The following is a 19,364-nucleotide window of genomic DNA, read 5'->3' on the forward strand; positions in this document are numbered from 1 at the left end:
ACATGGTACCAAGCACGGCGCTGAGCGCTGCAATCAGCTTCCGCGACCCAAGAGCCTGACGGAGCAATTACAGCTCTTCCCAGGGTGCGGCCAGCAGGCCTGAGGCGGGAAGGGGTCGCCCCCTTGCTCTTCTGGCAGCGGGGCTGCGCTTCCAGGTCCCCGGGGGGCTCAGCAGAAGGGCAGCTCCCGCCTGGCCAGGACACAAGCCCCACAGTTCATCACCATCCCACAGGAGCAGTCTCCAAGGGGCGTGTAAACCAGTGTTTCGGGTAGCAGCATGAGGCACTTGCCCTTGGTGCTCATAGGTCAGATGAAGGTGAGGTTCATGACGTTTCTGCTGTGGCTTCAAGTGTTGTGTTTGGCAGGGGATGTGACAGAAAAAGGAGTGGGACCCCGTGGGAGGCATTCCCTTCCTTTAGTGACATTCCCGTTTGGGGGAAGCGGGGACGCAGGCTCAGGGCAGGAGTTCCACCACCGTTCCTTCTGCAGGTCTCATCCCACACTCATTAGGAGGCTTCCAGGAGCTGCTGGGGGGACACTGAGCTTCGGAGCACAGCAGGCTCGGCTGGACCCGGGCTCCTCGCTTGCACTGTGGATGTGCTGCTGGACCTCCCAGAGCCCGGGGGCCGGAGCAGGAGCAGAAGGAGGTGACCCCAGGATGGGACCAGAGCCTTAGCAAGCTCCCTCCAGCAGAGAAGCTCCCCCTGAGCCCTGGCACTCTGGTTCACACCCACTGCTGCCATGGTCACTGCCCTGTCCAGGACACCCTCCTATCTCATGTCCCTCTGTTCCTACAGTGGCCAGAACGGACTTTTCTCCAGAGTAACATTTTAGAGTGAATCATCACAACGAACACCCAGACCCAAGTCAGTGAGCAGCTCTCTTGCTCAGAATCGAGTGTTTCCCACAGCCCTAGTGCACTCCACCGAGCACATCCTTCCCACGGTGCCCCTGTGGCCACCACGTCCCTGTCACTGCGACCTCAGGCTGCCCTGGCCAGCCAAGCCCCAGTGCACGGGCCACCGCCACACAGAGCGCCTGTTCCTGTGACCAGGCCTGTCCCCCATGGACTGCAAAGCCGCGCAGAAGGCACCTGCGTCTCAGCCAGCTCTGTCTTCCAGCCAAGCAGTACGCAAATGCTTGGAGATTGAAGGAACGACCAGCGTAAGAGCACATGCCGTCTGTAGGTTGCATATGTTCTGTGTTGAAATATGAGTGTGCTTGCTATGCTGCTGCCTACAGCACAGCGTTCATTCCTCTCTCTGAGGAAAGAGCCTGGGGTAGGGGGAGAAGCGGGGCCTCCACCGCTCCCCACTGCGCACAGCAGCGTACAGTATCCCAGGTTAGGGTCAGGCACTCAACAATCACAGCCATGTGCGAAGAGCAGGGAGCCCAGTGCCGAAGGCAGCTGAGCCTATTCGGGGCTGAGAAGAAAGAGTGTACTGCAGGATGGGGGCCACAGAAGTGAGGCCAGCAAGGGTGGCATGTGCAAAGGCCCTGAGCTAGGGAGACTCCGGCTTCCTGTGAAGATGGCTCAGTCACAGGGGCAGCCAGTGAGCAGGAGCCCAGCCACCCAGCAAGGCAGGAACAAGACCCAGGGCCTCTCCCTCTTCACCCTTAGGGAGAGAGCACCTGACTCAGAGTCAGGCCCACAGAGGGGCTGGATGAATCCAGGAACCACAGCCTACCCCTACTGAACACATGCCCCCAGGGATCACGACATGCCCCAGGGAGGGAAACAGGGAGATGGTGTGCTCACCTGAGGAGTCCAAGCAGCTGTTGATGCTGGGGCATGAAAACCTCTGACCAAGGATCTCAGGATAGGCTTCCAGAAAGTCCACAGTCTTCAGAGGGCTCTCTAGGCGCACACCACCTGCAAGCACACCCAGGATCTGGAGTGACCACCCCACCCCACCTCGCTGAGCACCTTGGAAACTGGAGGATCATGGTGAGCAACACGTTTCCTTCCTAGGGATGCAGGGTGTGCCTTGGTGGGATGTCTCTTACGTTCAATGCGGGATGCCAACAGGCTGAGGAGGTAGCTGCTGGTCTGCTGCAGGAGGATGTTGTTGTCACCTTCATACGTGCAGTTTGGGTCATTGTCATTCCTCAGGTCACCCAGGCGGTTCACTGCAATGAAGCCACGCACTTCGTCACTTAAAGTGCTCACGAGAGGCAGGAACCCGACTGTCCTGGCTGGCCTGACCAAGACAGCACTCCCAGGCTGCCCAGGCCCCCACCACGCCTCCTCCTGGGCTGTGTCCTCCCAACCTCCCAACCAGATGCTCGTCTTTAAGGAGATATGAGTAGCCACAGTTAGTGTGACTACTGACTTTGAGGCCCCAGTGCAGTGCAGATGGCAGGAGTGCTCGAGAAATGCCCAGCATCGCCGGCTTCTCCCTCTGTCCAGCTGACACTGAGCCTCAAGTGGTCAGCTGGCAGGGCCCCAGCGTGCGGGTCACGACAGACACAGGCTGCTGCAGGGGAGCTGCCTACCTCGTGGGGGGCAGGCATCATTTTACACAAGAAATTTCAAATGTCCCAGGGCGCCGTCAGTTAAGCGTCAGACCCTTGATTTCAGCTTAGGTCAAGATCTCAGGGTTATGAGATCAAGTTCTGCCTCAGGCTCCACACTCAGCACAGAGTCTGCTTGGGATCCTCTCTCCTTCTCCCTCTGCCTCTCCCAATTGTGCATACACTTGCTCTCTCATTCTTTCTCTCTCTCTCTCAAAGTAAATAAATCAATCTTGAAAAAGAAAAAAGAAATTTTGGATATTCCAAGACATCTCTGTTTTCTTTTGCTGTCTCTCCTGTCTGTTAAGGGACCAGATTCCTTCACATATTTTATAAGGTACGCTTTCTAGACGCCGTTGTCTGGGTCTCCATCCTCACCACATGCGAGGCTGGTGGGACAGGATGAGTGGAGGGAAGAGGAGTGGGACTCCCATGCTCACATGCTGCTGGGAACAGAGCCTGAGAGGGTGTAAGATGTTCTGCAGCAGACATGGGGCTTGTGGTCCCCTGGAACACCTGATCGTTTCCCCCCCAACTCCCTACAGACCACTCTACAGAAACAGCTGGGCATGACCACAAAGAAACAATTTGAAACAATTCACAATTGATATTAAACCTAGGCAGAGCCCCATTACACGTACCCCACTGAGCTGGGTTTTGCTAGTTTCAGCCCAGCATTTGTACCCTGACACCTGACTCAGTTGTTTATGTTGTCTGAGGGGCTACAGATTCCCTTTCATTATTCTATTTCAAGCCCAACAAAGCAAACTATTTATGGTGTCTCTAGGAGCTGTGACAACAAACAGAAACTATAGAGCACTGCCCAGAGGACAAGATGTGTAAGTGACGTGGGCGCCACCGCAGTCACCCGTTCGTCAATGGGTAACGGGGAGGCAGAGCGTGGTGGGAGCCCAGCAACCACTGCTGGCCGCCTGCGTGACAAGTAACTGGAGCAGATCCTCACTGAAAGCACGTAATGAGCCACAGACCATCACTGTAATGATTTAGGCAAGAGCCTAAAATGCTTTTGCAGAGGTTATCAGCTTGAAAACAAGGTTGTTACCGATTCTGTTGTTCGGAATGCGTGTGGAGCCTTCTCTGGATAACTACGTTTTACCAATCACTTACTGAACACCAGCACACGGGACGTGTCCTGAACACTGAACACTCTGACAATTACCACAAATGAGAGGCCACTGGCCACGTGCCACATGCCCTACACGGTGCTGGCAGAGGCAGGACCCTGTGTTGTGGTATACTGCCATCGTCCTCGTTTTACAGGTAAGGAAACCGAGGCACAGCGAGGTTAGCTGGCCTAGGTGCAGCTAGTGAGTGGCAGAGCAGGAGTTGGTCCCCGGCTGTTGGCGGCCCACTCTCTTCACCACAAACCAGCTGCCCAAACAGGAGCCAATGCCAATAAAAACTAACTCTCTTTTTCTAAGTTTTTTTTTCACCCAAATAAGACCTGGTGCCAGTTTACTGCCAAGTTGTTCACCAAACGGTTACAATTCAAACGAACAGAGTATCTACTGTCTGCTCTGGTTTCTGGGGGGCTCCTTCACATAGTCTCCCCACTGTTCCTTATCCCCAGACGGAGGCCAAGGAACGTGAGCCAGACGCGGGGGCATCTGTCTAGGGCAGTGGGCTGGCAAACCTGCTTTGGGAAAAGCCCAGACAGTGAACATTTTAGGCTTGATGGAGATGACTCGACCCTGGTTGTCATGCAAACATGGCCACAGAAGATTCATGAACGAACGGGTGCAGCCACATTCTAATAAAACTTTATTCGCAAAAACCAGTGGTGGCTGACTTTGGCCTACAGGCAGTCGCCTACTGACCCCTTGAGTCAAAAGTAGAGCTATAGACAGAAAACCCAAGAAATGCTTCAAAACCTACCAGCCAGATAGCCATGTCCTCCACACGCCTCCCGGCATTCCTGAATTCCCTTCTGGGCAGTCCATGAGGCCAGGGGCTTGCTGGCCGACACCAAGGCATGGATCTCACGTCCGAGCTCTGCCTTAAGAGAGGAAGTCCAACAAAAACAGGTGAAAAGAGGCTCTGACACCAGAGGTCAAAGGTCAATTCACCCCTAGCGTCAAAGGCTTGTGTCCCCTCTAGTCTTATCCAGGACACCTGACAACTGCAGGAGAAAAAAAAAAACAATTTTAGCTTAAAAAGCAAGGATTCATCTCAGAGTGGAGACGTTGTGCCATAAGCAGTTTCACAGCCACAAAAACGGATGGACCAGAGAGTTCTGTGCAGCAAACAAACGCCAGGGCGTAAGGACGATCGCAAACGCAGAGCATAGAAGCAGAGAGTACACGTTATACGGTTTATGCGAAGCTCATGAAACTGAAACCAAGCAGTGGGAGAAAGAAAAGCAAGAAACCAGACAGGAGGTGGAGGTAGGGCTCCCCTCCAAGGAGAGGTGAGGGTGGGGACCATGTCCCAAGAGACTGCGCAGGTGATGCGATTTCTAGTTGACGCTGCAAGGCTATCCCTGGCCAGCGGCCCCGGGCCTCACATGTCTCATGATATCCTTTTGCTTCTACTTAACATTTAACAGGTACAATAAAGAAAAAGAGACATGCACACCTGCTGAATAAGATGATCCCTGTTACTGGTGTTTTTGGTGTGAAATAAGGACCATGTCTAGGTCCCACTGTGCCTCAGTTAAGCACTGAGTTTCAGAAAGAATATAGCATGCTTACTACACTTTATTACATTATTAATAGGAGAACGATTCCAATGTCAGCTGGCAAAAGTCTCAGTGACTCACGCTGGGGAAAAACATGTTTAATCCCTGCGTTCCCGTGGACCTGTGTGCTGCTGAGCAGTGCACCCTGCTGGCGGCCTCCACACCACCCACCACCCACCCACCCCCACCCCCGGATGTTTGCGCTGAGTATTCCAAAACGTGCTAATTCAATACAGGCCTTTTAGGGTGTTGTACATAACACCGATCTGCAGTATTTCTGATTTGTTTTCAGACACATTCCTTGTGATTCATTTTACTCATGCCCAGGAGGCAACATGCAGGGCCATGGAAAGGCGGTTGTAAGCCGTTTACACAGGGATCAGCCAAGGATGAGTCTACATAGCTGCCGAGCTCAGTGCACACTCATTTCTGGCATAAATCCTTGACTGTCAATTCAAATCCAGTCAGCTGGATTCAGACCTTTAGAGGGTTGTTTACGAAAGGATCAGAACCGTGAAATCTACTGAGGAGCCGGTAATGTGCAATCTGCCAAATCATCATGTTCTCAAAAGGAGGAGGACAGCTGAGCTCACAGCCTGGAGTCGGAGTCACGTCAGCACATCCCTGAGAGCTGGGAACATGGACACATGCCCGCGCTGTCCAGATCAGTGAGGGTTCCACGAGGCCCGGGTGGGCAGACACAGCTCAGGAAGTGGCCCGGCAACCCCACAAAGCCACCACGGACGACGGGCGTTATTTTGAAAGACAGGCTGAGTCTGTGCCGATCAACATCAGTGAGAGTCAATGATGATGAACACTGCGGGAGGGCGGGGGGGGCGGGGGGCAATAAGGGCGTCATCTCACCTGCCTGGCACTCTGGTCTTTCCCCATGAGGCCCTGCTGAAGGTCCACCAAGTCCAGGAAGAGTGATTTAGAAAAGTGGTCTAAGGCATAGACGGCCGCCAGATAGGGGAGCAAGCGCCATTGCTACAATTAAGAAGACCCTCACATTACCACACCACACATCCTCGTGGGGAGCCCACCCCCTCCCCCGCGGGGAGCCCACCCTGCCTTGCAGAGAACATGCTCCCCCTCCCCGCAGAGAACCAGCCCCTCCGGATGCCCGACGGCAATGATGACCAGGGCAGAGTCCAGGGGCAACAGGTCAGCAACAGCAGGATCTTGCTGCCACAGCCAGGAGGCCCTCTGCCCTGATGCGCTTCCAACCCAGCCGGTCCCTCCCATCACCCCACAGTCTTGCCCACAGGTGCTGCTTCCCGTATACCATGTTATTGGAACAGTGATGATCAGCCACCTACAACTGAGGAAGCCAGCCGACTGCACTGGCACGCAGGGCTAGACACTTTATAGCTTGTGCTCTGTGTGCCTACCAAGGATCAAGCAACCACCCCTCAGCCACATGGGGAAACTGAGGCTCACAGGGAACTAGAAGTCCCCCCAAGGCAGGGACGAGGTCTCTTGTACATCCACTGCTACATGGATGGAAGGGGGGGGTGTTGAGGAAAAAGCAGGAAAGGAAGTTATCACCACCACCATCAACACCACCGCCATCCATCGCTTACTGAGTGCCGGGTGCCAGATGCCCTGCCGACTGGTTTCCATGGATTGGTGTATTTAATCCTCACAACCGCCCCACAAAGAGGTATTATCATCAGCTCTAATTTATTAACGAGCTAGTCAGAACGCAGAGAGGTTAAGTGCCTTGCCCAAGGGCACACAGACAGCACGGTGGAGCTGGGGCAGGAGCCTAAGCGCTGCGTCCAGGCAGTCAGGTGCACTGACCTCACGAAGGACGTGGGATTCATGGTGGAGGGGACAATATGCGCCACAGTCACGAACCAGATATTCTGCTTCTTCTCATTTATTTGTTATTAAAACAGGCTCCCAGCCATGATAAAAAATGTTAAAAGAAACTGGGATTCTGTTATGGTTCCTTCCAGCTCTCACTCGGACACGCCTGTGCTTACACAGAGCTTGGGCCAAGACCAGGTCAGACTTGCTATTGAACTCAGAAGGAGCCCCCTGTTTGACCCGTGATGCCCCCCGCTGTGACCTGGGAACTGCAACCCTAGCCCACCAGGTGAAAGACAAGTGTGTGAGGAAGGGGTGAGGCCAGGTGTGTGAGGAAGTCCCGAAGCTTCCATGTGTGAGGAAGACCCAGGTGAGGCCAGGTGTGTGAAGAAGTCAGGAAGGCGAAGGGAATGAGGAAGTGGGAAGGCCAAGCATGTGAAGAAGGAGTGTCAGGAAGTCATAAAGTCCAGGCGTGTGAGGAAGGGCTGAGAGCATACAAGCACCATGAGTATTCTCCAGGATAAAATTTATCTCCCTTTGCCAGGAACTAAGGAGCTTATTATTGGTGTTGCCACCTGGGATCCCCTTTTGCCATCCCAGGGTGCCTCTCTCCTGAGGAACAGCAGGACGAGTGTCCCTCCTGCTACTGGGTGATGTCACAATGAACAGCTTGAATGCCCAGCTGCTGTGGCTGATTATTCCCATAGGGGGTCATGTCTGAGGGACGTTGTGAACCATCAGAGCATGGCCCTGGACATGTGGAGCCTGCAGTGCCCTCAGATACAAATGGAGTGAGCCTCTCACCAGAACGTGCTTCCTCCAAGGCCCTTATTTTGGCTCCTGTACACACTCCTTTTCAGGAGGACCCACTGACAAGAAGTCTGCTGCCCAGCTGCTAAGCTCCCCTTTCAGCTGGTCCATGAGCAGCCTGAGGTCTGACCTGCCCCCGGGAAGCAAAAGGCAGCACCCAGCAGAGCATGTGCACATCCTCACAGGCGGGACTGGTGGCTGGACTTGGCCAAACCAGTACCTGCATCTGATACTCCAGCACCGGGACTTCCTCCTCATCTGATGGCCCAAACTGACACCGAGTGGCCGAGAAACGAAGTGCTATAGAGACAGCCAGCTTTAAGTTCACGGTGGACATGCCCACAATGGCGACCCGGCCCATGGACAAGGTGCCCAGGGATGCTCCGAAGCGCTGCCGGTCATCCTATGGAAGAAAAGCACATGGTGAGCATGAGCAGGGCAGCTGGGCCACCTCGGGGACACTCCTGCAATGACCACAGGGCCCGGCTGCCAGGCCCACCCCTAAAGGCGCCCCCGACCCAGACTTCCAGGCCAGGGCTACAGTGTCTGAGTTGTAGATGGCAATAGCAGGGGACATTCAGGGGATGCTCTGCTATGGAGGCAGCAGGCAGGAGGGATAGGGCCACACGAATCCACACCCTGTGTGGGAACCACAGGCTCCTGGCCTCTCAAGTAGGACACAGTCTGGCTGTGCTAGTGCCAACATTCTGTTCCCATGACCCCCATTCCTCTGGAATTCCTCCTTCCGCACAGAAGACAACCTTCCTGAGGGCTGTGACGGTCACTGGCTGTGTTCTTTTATGATAGATGGTAGCCTCACATGCATTTGTGTTAATCTCCTGTCGCCAACCTCAGGGCCTTGGGCACGATTTTCTACAGCAGTGGTGCCCTGGGAGCACCCAGCTTCCAGCCTTAACTAATCTTGCCATCCCGGCCTCCCTCACCTCCCACTGCCTCTCCTGCCTTCATTTCTTTTACTATTTGGACTTCTCTTCCAAAGTCCTATCCCCTGTGGTATTTGTGTGGCAACCCTGCAAACCCCAGTGAGCCGGAGAACGTTTACAACACCCTGACACAAAAATGACAGTTGGATGGATCATCGCTGGGGAAATCTGAAGGCTCAGAGAGTTCTACTCTGTGGGAGTCAAGCCCGCACCCTCTTTCTGGAGGATCTCATCTGTTTTTCTGTGAAATGTTTTCATTTCTCTACAGTGTGTTTGCAGCGAGCACTCACCCGACTTCTCCCCAGGGCTTCACGGGCCGTCCATTGGGTCTTCTTCCCTTCCTTCACGTGGACATTCCTCTTCCTTACCGCTCCCTTCCCCTCCTCTCACTCTGCTGCAGCCTCTCCTATGTGCTGAGGACCCCTCTCTCGGGCCTTCCAGCCTCCAGCCTCCAGCCCGTCCCCCGTGACGCTCATCCCCTCTGCTGTATGCCTTCTGCTCCTTCATTTTCCTACTGGCTTCTGATGAATGGCTGACACTACTATTCCCATTGGTAAGAGACTCTGGCTCCATGTTGCCGACTTTTCTCCTCGTCCCTAGCATCTCTATCATGCTTGCTTCCAACTGAGCTGTTCCAACTCTGATCAGGTGGGTGTATGTTGTGGGACAGAGTCCTCTGAGGCTCATGTGCTCCTGGGGATGCAGCCACCTCAGCTGTGAGCTCAGGACCTAGGAGGTGACCAGCTGCTCCAACATGGGCCATGGCCATCGTGCGTCTAACCCTCCAAAGAATTTAGGGATGTGATGAGCCCCGGACACCAGACAACATTGTCGCCCCATTTGGATATTTCATCACACAACCGATGCCCTCAAGCTCTTTAGGGGAAACAGCAGCAATAGGGCCAGCCTCCCTAACTAACCCGGGAGAGCTGGGTGGGGGGGTGAGGTGGGCAGAGGAGTGGACATCCATGGGCAGCTGTTGGCCAGCATCTGTCATCATGCCCAGGCACCAGAGGGTGCAGCTGACCTAAGTGACACCTTCCTTGTTGGGGGTACTGGAACATGAACTAGAAGAAATTTGCTGCCAGCCAGCCCAGCAAGGGTGGTGGGACTCCTTGGAGGCCTGGGGAGTGTCCTATGCAGCACTTTCCACCTGTAAACTTCTCCATCTGGAGATACCTGTACCTTAAAGGGGGTGACGTAGGTACCCTCGAGGGTGACCTCTCCATTCCGGTTCAGAAGGTCTTGGCGAGGAATTCTAACCTTGTGGAACATGGCAAATCTGTGCAGAGACACAGCAGGACTTCTGGTTAAACTGGGCTCTGGCCCTGGGGCTTATCTACTCTCCCTGCAGAAACCTGACAGATAAAAAGCAAAAGAAAGCTAAAAGGGTGACAATCTCCCTTCCCAAAAGAGAAAACAAGAAAAGTCACTAAGGGCAGGAAATTTCAACACATTTTTCTATTTAAAAAGTAGATTCAGAGGGTGACTGGGTGGCTCAGAGGGCTAAGTGTCTGCCTTCTGCTCAGGACATGGTCTCAGGGTTCTGAGATCGAGTCCCCGTGTCGGGCTCCCTGCTCAGTGGGGAGTTTGCTTCTCCCTCTCCCTCTGCCCTCCCTTACTTGTGCTCTCTCGATCTTGCTATCTCAAATAAATAAATAAAATCTTTTTTAAAAAAAAGTAGTAAAAAAAATAAATAAAACAAACAAACAAAAAAACCCGTGATCTGTATGCGGTGGGGCTCTGTGCGGAAGCAAATGACCATCTACTGGTAATCACGAGGCCAGGTGCCCTCATGCTGCTGGGACAAAGCTGGTTAGTCAGAAAAGGAGGGAAATTACTTTTTTAAAGATTAGAATCTCTGGTTCTTACCCTTAAGTCTTATACCAGGATCCACAATATGATATGAAAAACCAGCAAACTAAGATTTTAAAACTCTCATGTTAAGCAACAGAACCGTGTTATTGTACCCATGCTCAGAAGGCATGTGAATTCATTTCTTTTAGAAAGCTAAGAAGAATAGAGGCCCACACATGTCATTATAGATCACTTACGCATTAGCAATAGAAGGTATCCTTTAGAGCTGTCAGGTTGAGAAAACCTACTTCATAATAGTCTAAGGGACCAGGTTATACAAAGGTATGGATGTTACATACACTGAGCAAAAACCCCAAACCGCCTTAGAAATCTCAACAGATCACACAGCAACTTATCTGATTACCAAGCGCATTTTCAGTGTCATCCAGAAAGCTCTTTTGACCCATAAGAGGCCATGGTGGGGAGCACAGCGTCACCAAGCCTGAGTGGGGAGCCATCCCTCTTTGCTTACCCTAACTCCAGCCAGAACTGTGGGCACCCCCAAGATGGGGCCAGGCACCCCATCAAAGCCGGGCACCAGCTCTGCCCAAACGGGGTCCTGACCCCCACCCTGCTCCACCTGTGTTCACTCAGCTGCCACTCCCTCTGGTCCAGTTCACTGCAATAATCGTCCCCGGGCTCTGTGCAGACCACATCCCTTGCAGAGAAGCACAGGCCTTTCCAACTGCTGATCAGAATGATGAGAACCTGAGCACATCCCTTCGACCCATCCGCCCTCCAGCCCCAGAATGATGTGGAAGCTCTCAGATGGGGCCTGGCCTACTGCTCCAGCAGCCCCACCTGCCTCCCAGCCTCCAACCAGGTAGCACCTGCCAGGACCCTCCAATGGGCCAGGCTGCCCCATTATCTGAGGCATGTCTCTCAGAGTGCCACTACATCCTCCAGAGGCCTGTCACAATTCTCCTCTCACTCCGCCCTGCAGCAGGTAACTGGTGGTCCCCTGGCACCACTACCATGTGAATCCATTCTGTGGTGACTGCTCACTGTCCACAATCTCACTGAGCCACCTCCTTCTGGTTGGCAGTTTCTATGGGCCTTACTGACCCTTTGTTATAGAGCCATTGGGCCTGACACTTGAAAGATGCTTGCTAAGAGCCGTATAGTGGGTTGACAGCAGGCAAGACATCGTGCCCTGGGTACCACGGGTCTCTCCACCACCCCTGCATGCAGGCCAGCCTTGGGGGAAAGACGCAGCACACTGTCCAGGTCTCCCAGGGAAGAGCAGAGACCCAGGGCTGGGTGCAGGGCCGCTGGCAACAGCCCCGTCCCACATTCCTTGGGGAACATCTAGGGGATCTGCTGGGCAAGAAGGCACAGCCGGCCACCAGGCCCCCGCCAGCATCCAGGCGAGAGGCCAACCTCTGCAGGTCGCCCTCCCAAGTATGAAACCAGGGTCGGCTGCAGACCAGCTCCTCCACAGGTCTGGCTGGGAGCAGCTGAGGCACTGCCCAGGAGCAGCTGCAGCACCTGAACCTCCATGGGGCCGCTCTGACTGGCCGCAGTGGAGGCCCCCCAGGCCGTGAGCCCACACAGCCACTTTCAAGAATACACTGGATGCCAGTACCCCCAGAGTGTTCGAGACTATTACTCGGAAGCTGAGGAATGCTTCTCCAAGCACAACTCAGCAAACTCAAAGTACCTTTTTTAAGGAATGGAAAATCTTCCCTCGTTCTTACGGCATGGAGACAGAACAGGTCTCAAGGGGTTTATACCCATGAAAGGATTCACCAAGCTTAACTGAGAGCAAACCCCCACATATTCTCTTTTGAGCACATGCAAACTACAAATGCTGTCCTAGAAACAGTCAGATGGCAGCGAGGCCAGTGTGTGTCTGTGTGTGTGTGTGTGTGTGTGTGTGAGAGAGAGAGAGAGACATGGAGGCATAACATGGGGTGTGTGTGACAAGATGTGTATGCATGACATGTATGTGTGAAACAATGTATGTGAAACAGTGTGTATAACACACGTATGTGTGATGTGGGGTGTGTGTGACACGGGTGTGACACGGTGTGTGACAGTGTGACACAGGGTATGTGTGTGACACACGGGTGTGTGGGGTGTGGAGTGTGTGACATGGGTGTGTGACAGGGTATATGTGATGCAGGGTGTGACACAGGATAGGGTGTATGTGGTGTGAGGTGTGTGGGGTGTGTGTGGTGTGGGGTATGTGTGGTGCAGGGGTGTGATACAGGTGTGTGTTATGAGGGTGTGTGACACACGGTATGTGTGATGCAGGGTATGACACAGATGTGTGAGACAGGGTAGGGTGTATGTGGTGGGTGTGTGTGGCACGGGGTGTGTGTGTGGTGTGGGGTGTATGACACAGGTATGTGTTATAAGGGTGTGTGATGCAGGGTATGTGTGATGCAGAGTATGTGTGATGCGGGGTGTGTATGTACAGGGTATGACATGGAGTGTATATGACATCGGTATGTGTGACATGGGGTATGTATGACAATGGTGTGTGTGTGACACAGGGTGTGTGTATGACAAGGGGTTTGTGAGATGCGGGATGTGAGACAGGGTGTGTGTGACATAGGGTGTATGTGCACAGGGTGTGACATGGAACATATGAGACACAGGGTGTGTGTGTGACATGGGGTGTGTGACAGGTGTGTGTGCACAGGGAGTGACATGGAGTGTGTGTGACAGGGGGTGTGCATGTGACGCGGCTCTCAAGTGGCAGATGAGGCGTGTGTCCCCGTCACGTGTTCCCTGCCCCACAGGCGTCTAGGAGGGGACACCACTAAGGGACTCGGAGGGCTCATGGGCTGGCATCAGCAGGGCCCCAGGACCTGAGTGAGTGGCCCCGAGTGGCAACCCCGCAGAGAACACGGGACCCGTTGAGGTCAGGGCACACACTCACCCGTTGTCTATACCATTCAGTCCCAGCTTCTTCCCCATGTCGCCAATCATCACCCCCGGCATAGGAAGAAGGGTCTTGGGGTTCCGAATCTGTACAAAACATGGAAGACAACGAGTGGCAGCCATTAGCACCTCACAGAAATGAAAAAGAACACAATAAAAAACCCCCGTGACTGAGCCCCAGGCTCCCTTCCTATATCTGTGAGGGGAAAGAGGGTAAACTGTGTCCCTCAAAAACGGGACCTTAAAGAGCCAGGGTTTTTGCAACTATAATTAAGCCAAGGATCTGCAGACAAGGTCCTCCCAGATCACCACAGTGGGCTCTAAATCCAATGACAAGTGTCCTCTAAGAGACAGGATGTAGCCCCAGCCCAGGGACCCGGCAGCCACCAGGGCTGGACAAGTGGACTGTCCCCTGGAGCCTGGGGGCGGGGAGCTGGCCACACTGATGTCAGAGATCCAGCCTCCCACTCTGTGGTGCCATCTCACTGTGGCAGTGCCCGGTGACCAGCATGGGAGCCGAGGAGTCCTGCAGCCTCGAGGCCAGCAGGAAGGTCACCTTCAGGTTGTCACTGGACCAGGGCCATGACCACACACCCGTGCACATGCATGCTGGAGGAGACATGGCCTGACATTAGCCCCACAGATCTCTGCTCCCAAAGTGGGGAAGGAGCACTTACTCAGGCACTAGACGTAGCTAGCAAATGGTTCCTCACCATGGGAGCTCCACGCCAGGGATACAGGGCTGCACCCGAGAACACCAGTAGAGTCGTGACTCCCAACCGGGTGTGAGCCTGCACCGTCCCCTCCCGCTGGGGACAGGTGTCATGTCTGAGAGCATCCGGCTGTTCTGGCTGGAGGGCACCCTGGGCATGAGTGGGTGGAGCGCATCCCACTACATGGGGCTTGGCCCCATCACAAGAGGCTGACCCAGCCCAAACGTCCACTGCCCTGGCAAGAAACTCTGCTTTAAGGAAATATACTGAGTTCATGCTATTCGGAGTTTAGCTAACTGTGGAATCGCTTGCTTTTGTTGATTTTGGTGGAACAACCATCTGATTGGATTGAATGCCATGATAACAGTATTTCAGATAAAACAAAGGCTGAAGTCCACATGTAAATGCTCTTTCCCCTTCCTTGTCTATTTCAGTAAGGCCTGGTGAAGATTCAGATGTTAACTTTTCATAATGATTTGAAATTGAAAAAAGTTGGAAAGAAAGTACACACGGAGAGAAGACGCACTAAAAGAAAACTAGTTGGGGACGCCGGGGTGGCTCAGCCGTTAAGCGTCTACCTTTGGCTCAGGTTGTGATCCCAGGGTCTGGGATCAAGTCCCACATCAGGCGCCCTGCATGGAGCCTGCTTCTCCTTCTGCCCATGTCTCTGCCTCTCTCTGTGTGTCTCTCATGAATAAAAAAATAAAATCTTTAAAAAATATAAAAGAAAAGAAAAGAAAAAGAAAAGAAGTTGGTGCTTTTTGAGGAGCTGCACAGAAAAACAGCGCGGGGGCAAGGCCCAGTTCACATGGGAATCAATGGCCACACAGTCACCACAAATTCCACACTAACCTCCCCATCAAGGAAAGGGAGCAGACTAATGCCCAGAATGGAATTAGTTAAGGTCATACTGATCTCAAATTTGACCGTGTACATTTACAGTTTGTGAGGCCTGCCAACTGGACATAAGAAAACAAACCTGAGAAAAATCACACCCCTCCACCAGATGGCTACACCCTGTTGCATGCATCATAACTCTGAGTAGCTTAGTGATTCCCTGTTTCAGGCCCTCTTCCTTGATGGTGACAGGGAAGCACGGCACCCACAAGACCTCGCTAGGTGCACACGAGGCACACAGAAATGCTCCGCTGGATGGAGGGGTGACATGGTCCCGCCGGAGAGTCAGCAACAGCACGGCTCTCTGAAGTGAGGGCCGGGAAGCCTGAATGAAGCTGAATCCTAGCCCAATCCCCACAAGAGGCCCATCCAGGTACAAGTCTGTACTCAGAGCAGCATCACATGGAAGCCTGACATAATGACAAGTGATTTCTGGTCTGCATGCGGGGACTCGAATGTGAATCGAAAATAAGCACATGAGCAATGAGGAGAAAGGGACCCACTGGTCATCACTGAAATTAAAACCCTTTGTGTCTCAAAGGACACAAATGAGAAAATGCAAAGAAGACCTCTGGGACAAGAGAAAAATCATCTCTCGGATGAGGGGTGAGTCTCCAGGATGCACAAAGAGCTCTCAGAACTCAACAACCAGAAGATGAGCCACCCAATCCAGAGAGGCACTGGACCAGCCACATGACGGGAGAACTGTGACTGTGACCGTGCCCTGCAATGCAAGAAGCCAAGCAAGAACCGGGGCCACAGGCCAGGGCTTGATCTATAACTGCCGGCTTCCCTCGCATGTGTCCTGCTGCCAGCCCAGGACCAACCTCTCAGAGCCAGCCTGCTCCCCTGAACAGGCTCGGTGACTGCCCCAGCCTCCCCAGGGACTGCGGCCAGCTCTGAGCAAACAACTTTGCCTTTCCCTTAGAAGGGGGGGAGCGGGACTATTTCCACAGGGCAAGGGACTTGAACAGGTGTTTCTCCAAAGAAAATACATACATGGCCAACTGGCACACGAAGAGCTCAACACCATTTGGGTTCTACGAAAATGCAAATCAAGACAGAACAAATACTAACACTGCCCATGTGGGTGCTTGTTTAAAGAAAAAAAAAAGGAAAATATATATTGGTGAGGGTCCAGAAGAACCCAGAGAATACAGAGTGGCGGGAACTGTGGGAAGTGGTACGGTGGTTCCTCAAAAAGTTAAACACAGCATGACCAGAGGACTCCACAAGTCCAGGCCCGGGCCGATGCCCCAAAGACCGAAACAGTGTTTTAGCAGACACCTGCTCGTGAGCGTTCAGAGCACTGTTCACCACAGCCCAGAGATGAAAACAACCCGAACGTCCACCGACAGGCAAGTGGATATGCACATCGGGGTCCATCCATGCAATGGATTGATTATTCAGCCTCGGAAAGCAAGGAAGTTCTGGCAGCTGCTCTAGTACGAGTGGACCTCAAACCCACACTACAGAAAGAAGCCAGATGGGAGAGGTCATGCTGTTGGATCCCTTCCACATGAAATGTCAACAGGCAAACCTGTAGCCAGGGGCTGGGGAGGGGGAACAGGGAGCCAATGGGGGCATGGGGTGTTCTCCTCAACAGGAAAATGTTCTGGAACTCAGGACAGCCCTGGGGACACACCAGATGCCACTGAATTGTTCACTTCAAAGTGGTTAATTGTATGTTATATGGATATCACCTCAATCAGGGAAAAAAAACAACAAAAAAAAAAAGACGTGGCTGACTTCCTTCTCTCCTGAGAGCCTCTCACCAGAAAGGTCTTAACAAAAATGCCAGAATAGGGTCTGGGTATGGGGAAGCGGGGCTCCCACTCAGTATCCAGTCGCCAAGACAGAAAGGCCTTAGACAAACTTCCGGAAGCTCGGCTTCAGGGACACCGCAGCCGCCCTGGGCAGGCGGGACACAGGCCCCAGTAGGAAGGCAGGAAGCCCTGGCCCAGCCATTGGTACCAGGTGTCCTCTTGGTGGTAGCTTCCTGCTCATGACCGGGGAACAGGCTACCTCAAGGCCCCCAAGATGGACTTCATGTCTTAGACCTGCCAGCTCAGAACCATAGGAGGGTGTGGCTGGGAAGCCCAGGATTGTGACAAGTGTCTGAAAACTTGGCGCCATGGTCACCAGAGGGATGGAAAGACTATCCCTCGAGTGATGGTGGGTCTAGACCAGGGTTGATTGACCCCAGCAGCCCTTACTCCTGGGGCTGGATGATGCCCTCTTGAGGGCAGGCGGGTGGGGTGTCCTGTGCTCAGAGGATGCTGCCCAGCCGAGAGCCACCTCACCTGTACCACAAAGGGGTGCAGGCCGTGGCACTGGCCCTCCGGTGTGTACAGCTGAGCGAACACCACAGCGTGGGTAGCAGTCTTGCCCATATTGCCCACCCAGAATTTGGCAGCTTCAAAATCAGGGGAGTGTATGATGAATTCCTGCACAAGAGAGAAAAAAATTAAAGTTATAATCAAAGTTATAATTAACAACTGAAACACACGCATAATTCCTTTCCCTTTTGGATCTATCCAACATTTTCTGTTGAAAATTCCCGTGGAAGACTCTAAGTGGATGAACGGCTGGCTCCTGTCTGTTGCAGGGAGCCCTGGTTTTAAACACAGCATACCCTTGTGTCCCATGACTTAACAAAGACACATCCATGGAAAACTAGGACTCATGTCAGACAATAAAATATGCACCCTGGGGTGCCTGGGTGGCTCAGTCGACGCAGCATCTGCCTTCAGCTCAGGTCGTGATCTCGGGGTCCTGGGATCAAGCCCTGCTCAGTGGGGAGCCTGCTTCTCTCCCTCTCCCTCTGCCCCTGCTCATGCTTACATGTGCTTGCTCTCTCTCTCTGAAATAAATAAAATCTAAAAAAAAAAAAAAAATCACCAACTATTCTAGCAGCTGGCCAGTGCCCAGGTACTGCTTACTGTGATGCCTCACCTCCTCGGGGTGCCATCCCTGGCCACAGCCCTTGAGTGGAGCCCCTCCTCTGTGCTCCTACTGTTTCTCTTTCCATGGCCTCCCCCCAACTACAACCTCCATAAGGGCCACATGACCAGGAGCACAATGCAGACACTTGACACGTTGAGGTGAATGAACATGGGTTAAGGGATGGGCCGGGAGGCTGGTTCAGTGAGGCAGGAGATGAGCAGAAGAGCAATGAGGGGGTGGGCCAGGGGCCTTGGAGGGCCTAGGGATAAGGTGGGGTGGTGGTGGGGCGCTTGGTAACCAGACAGAGCCACCGTCTGACCATGAGTCACCTGCTGCGTACATTGCAGGCCAGTGCGGGCAAATGCTGTGCAGGTTTCCTTCTCCCTGAAGGAGGTAATGTCCTCACACAGCCTGGGGGTGTGTACAGGGTTACCAGCTCCAGGTGCCCGGGTGACTACCTAACAGATGCTGAAACCCCACAAAAGAAAAGTAGGGGCAGCGGTAGGCCTACCGGTCCTGCCTCCTGCTCACCACCCTGTGGCACCGATGCCTACCGCAGCCCTCACCCAGCTGCCGCACACGGCAGCGACTCCTCCACCAGACACCTGTTCTCGGCAGGAGTCGCTGAGCAGCAGGCTGCCTCACAGCCATGGCACTGCCACTCTCTGTGCCCATGTCTGCCCACAGCCTTCACGCGGTCTCAGCCTGTCACACCTGCAGATGTCCTCCCTGCGTGTGGCACACTGAGCCCACTCCCCTGACGTCTCCACAGTCCCCAGTGCACCTGACTTCTCCTTGCTAGTGTCCGTTCATGTCTTCCCCAAGCACATGTGAGTCCCTAGAGCAGAGATCTCTCTGTTGCACTCACTGCTAGGTGCCCGGTCTCCAACAGCAGGGCCAGGCACATACGAGGTGCTCAACAATAGCTGTCGTCTACACGGATGCCTAACCTGTGGCCCACAAAGGGCTCTGGGCTGCCAATCCCTCCAGCTCTGACGTTACGCTCTGATCTTCACTGAGGTGCAGATGCCAACAAGCAGCGGATCAGAACCAGGCTGCTCCATGGATGCCACACTTCACCCTGCCTCCCCACTTAGCACTGGGAGCCCACAGTGCCAGCGTGCAGAGCACAAAGACAAGGCCAGGCCAGGCCAGAAAAACCAGGGTTCAGATAAAGGCATCTGGTTGCTGGAAAGCCAAATAAAACCCCAAGAGGGCCATGGGCGATCTCTCCACTCTATTCTGGTGTGGAGAGCTATTGGCACTGTGCCATGACCACTGCTC

General features: G+C 53.7%; 1 protein-coding gene and 1 long non-coding RNA gene across 4 annotated transcripts in view; one reads left to right on the forward strand and one right to left on the reverse strand.

The window, feature by feature from the left end:
- The window catches only part of ACOX3 (acyl-CoA oxidase 3, pristanoyl), a 54,446-nt gene that overhangs the window by 18,268 nt on the left and 16,814 nt on the right, over positions 1–19,364 (reverse strand). For all 3 annotated transcript variants that reach the window (XM_072803420.1, XM_072803427.1, XM_072803436.1), the window contains exons 6-13: positions 17,438–17,581; positions 13,523–13,611; positions 9,964–10,060; positions 8,055–8,237; positions 6,077–6,199; positions 4,411–4,531; positions 2,008–2,130; positions 1,760–1,873 (exon numbers count right to left, since the gene is read on the reverse strand). In XM_072803420.1, the coding sequence (XP_072659521.1) occupies positions 1,760–1,873; positions 2,008–2,130; positions 4,411–4,531; positions 6,077–6,199; positions 8,055–8,237; positions 9,964–10,060; positions 13,523–13,611; positions 17,438–17,581 (994 nt within the window). The remainder of the gene's footprint in view (positions 1–1,759; positions 1,874–2,007; positions 2,131–4,410; positions 4,532–6,076; positions 6,200–8,054; positions 8,238–9,963; positions 10,061–13,522; positions 13,612–17,437; positions 17,582–19,364) is intronic.
- Positions 7,672–10,484, forward strand: LOC140619681 (uncharacterized). The gene is made up of 2 exons (XR_012019520.1): positions 7,672–8,257; positions 9,179–10,484. It is a non-coding gene; the product is annotated as an uncharacterized lncRNA (long non-coding RNA).

This window comes from Canis lupus, chromosome 2, assembly GCF_048164855.1.
Source record: "Canis lupus baileyi chromosome 2, mCanLup2.hap1, whole genome shotgun sequence".
In the NCBI taxonomy this organism is placed as follows: domain Eukaryota; kingdom Metazoa; phylum Chordata; class Mammalia; order Carnivora; family Canidae; genus Canis; species Canis lupus.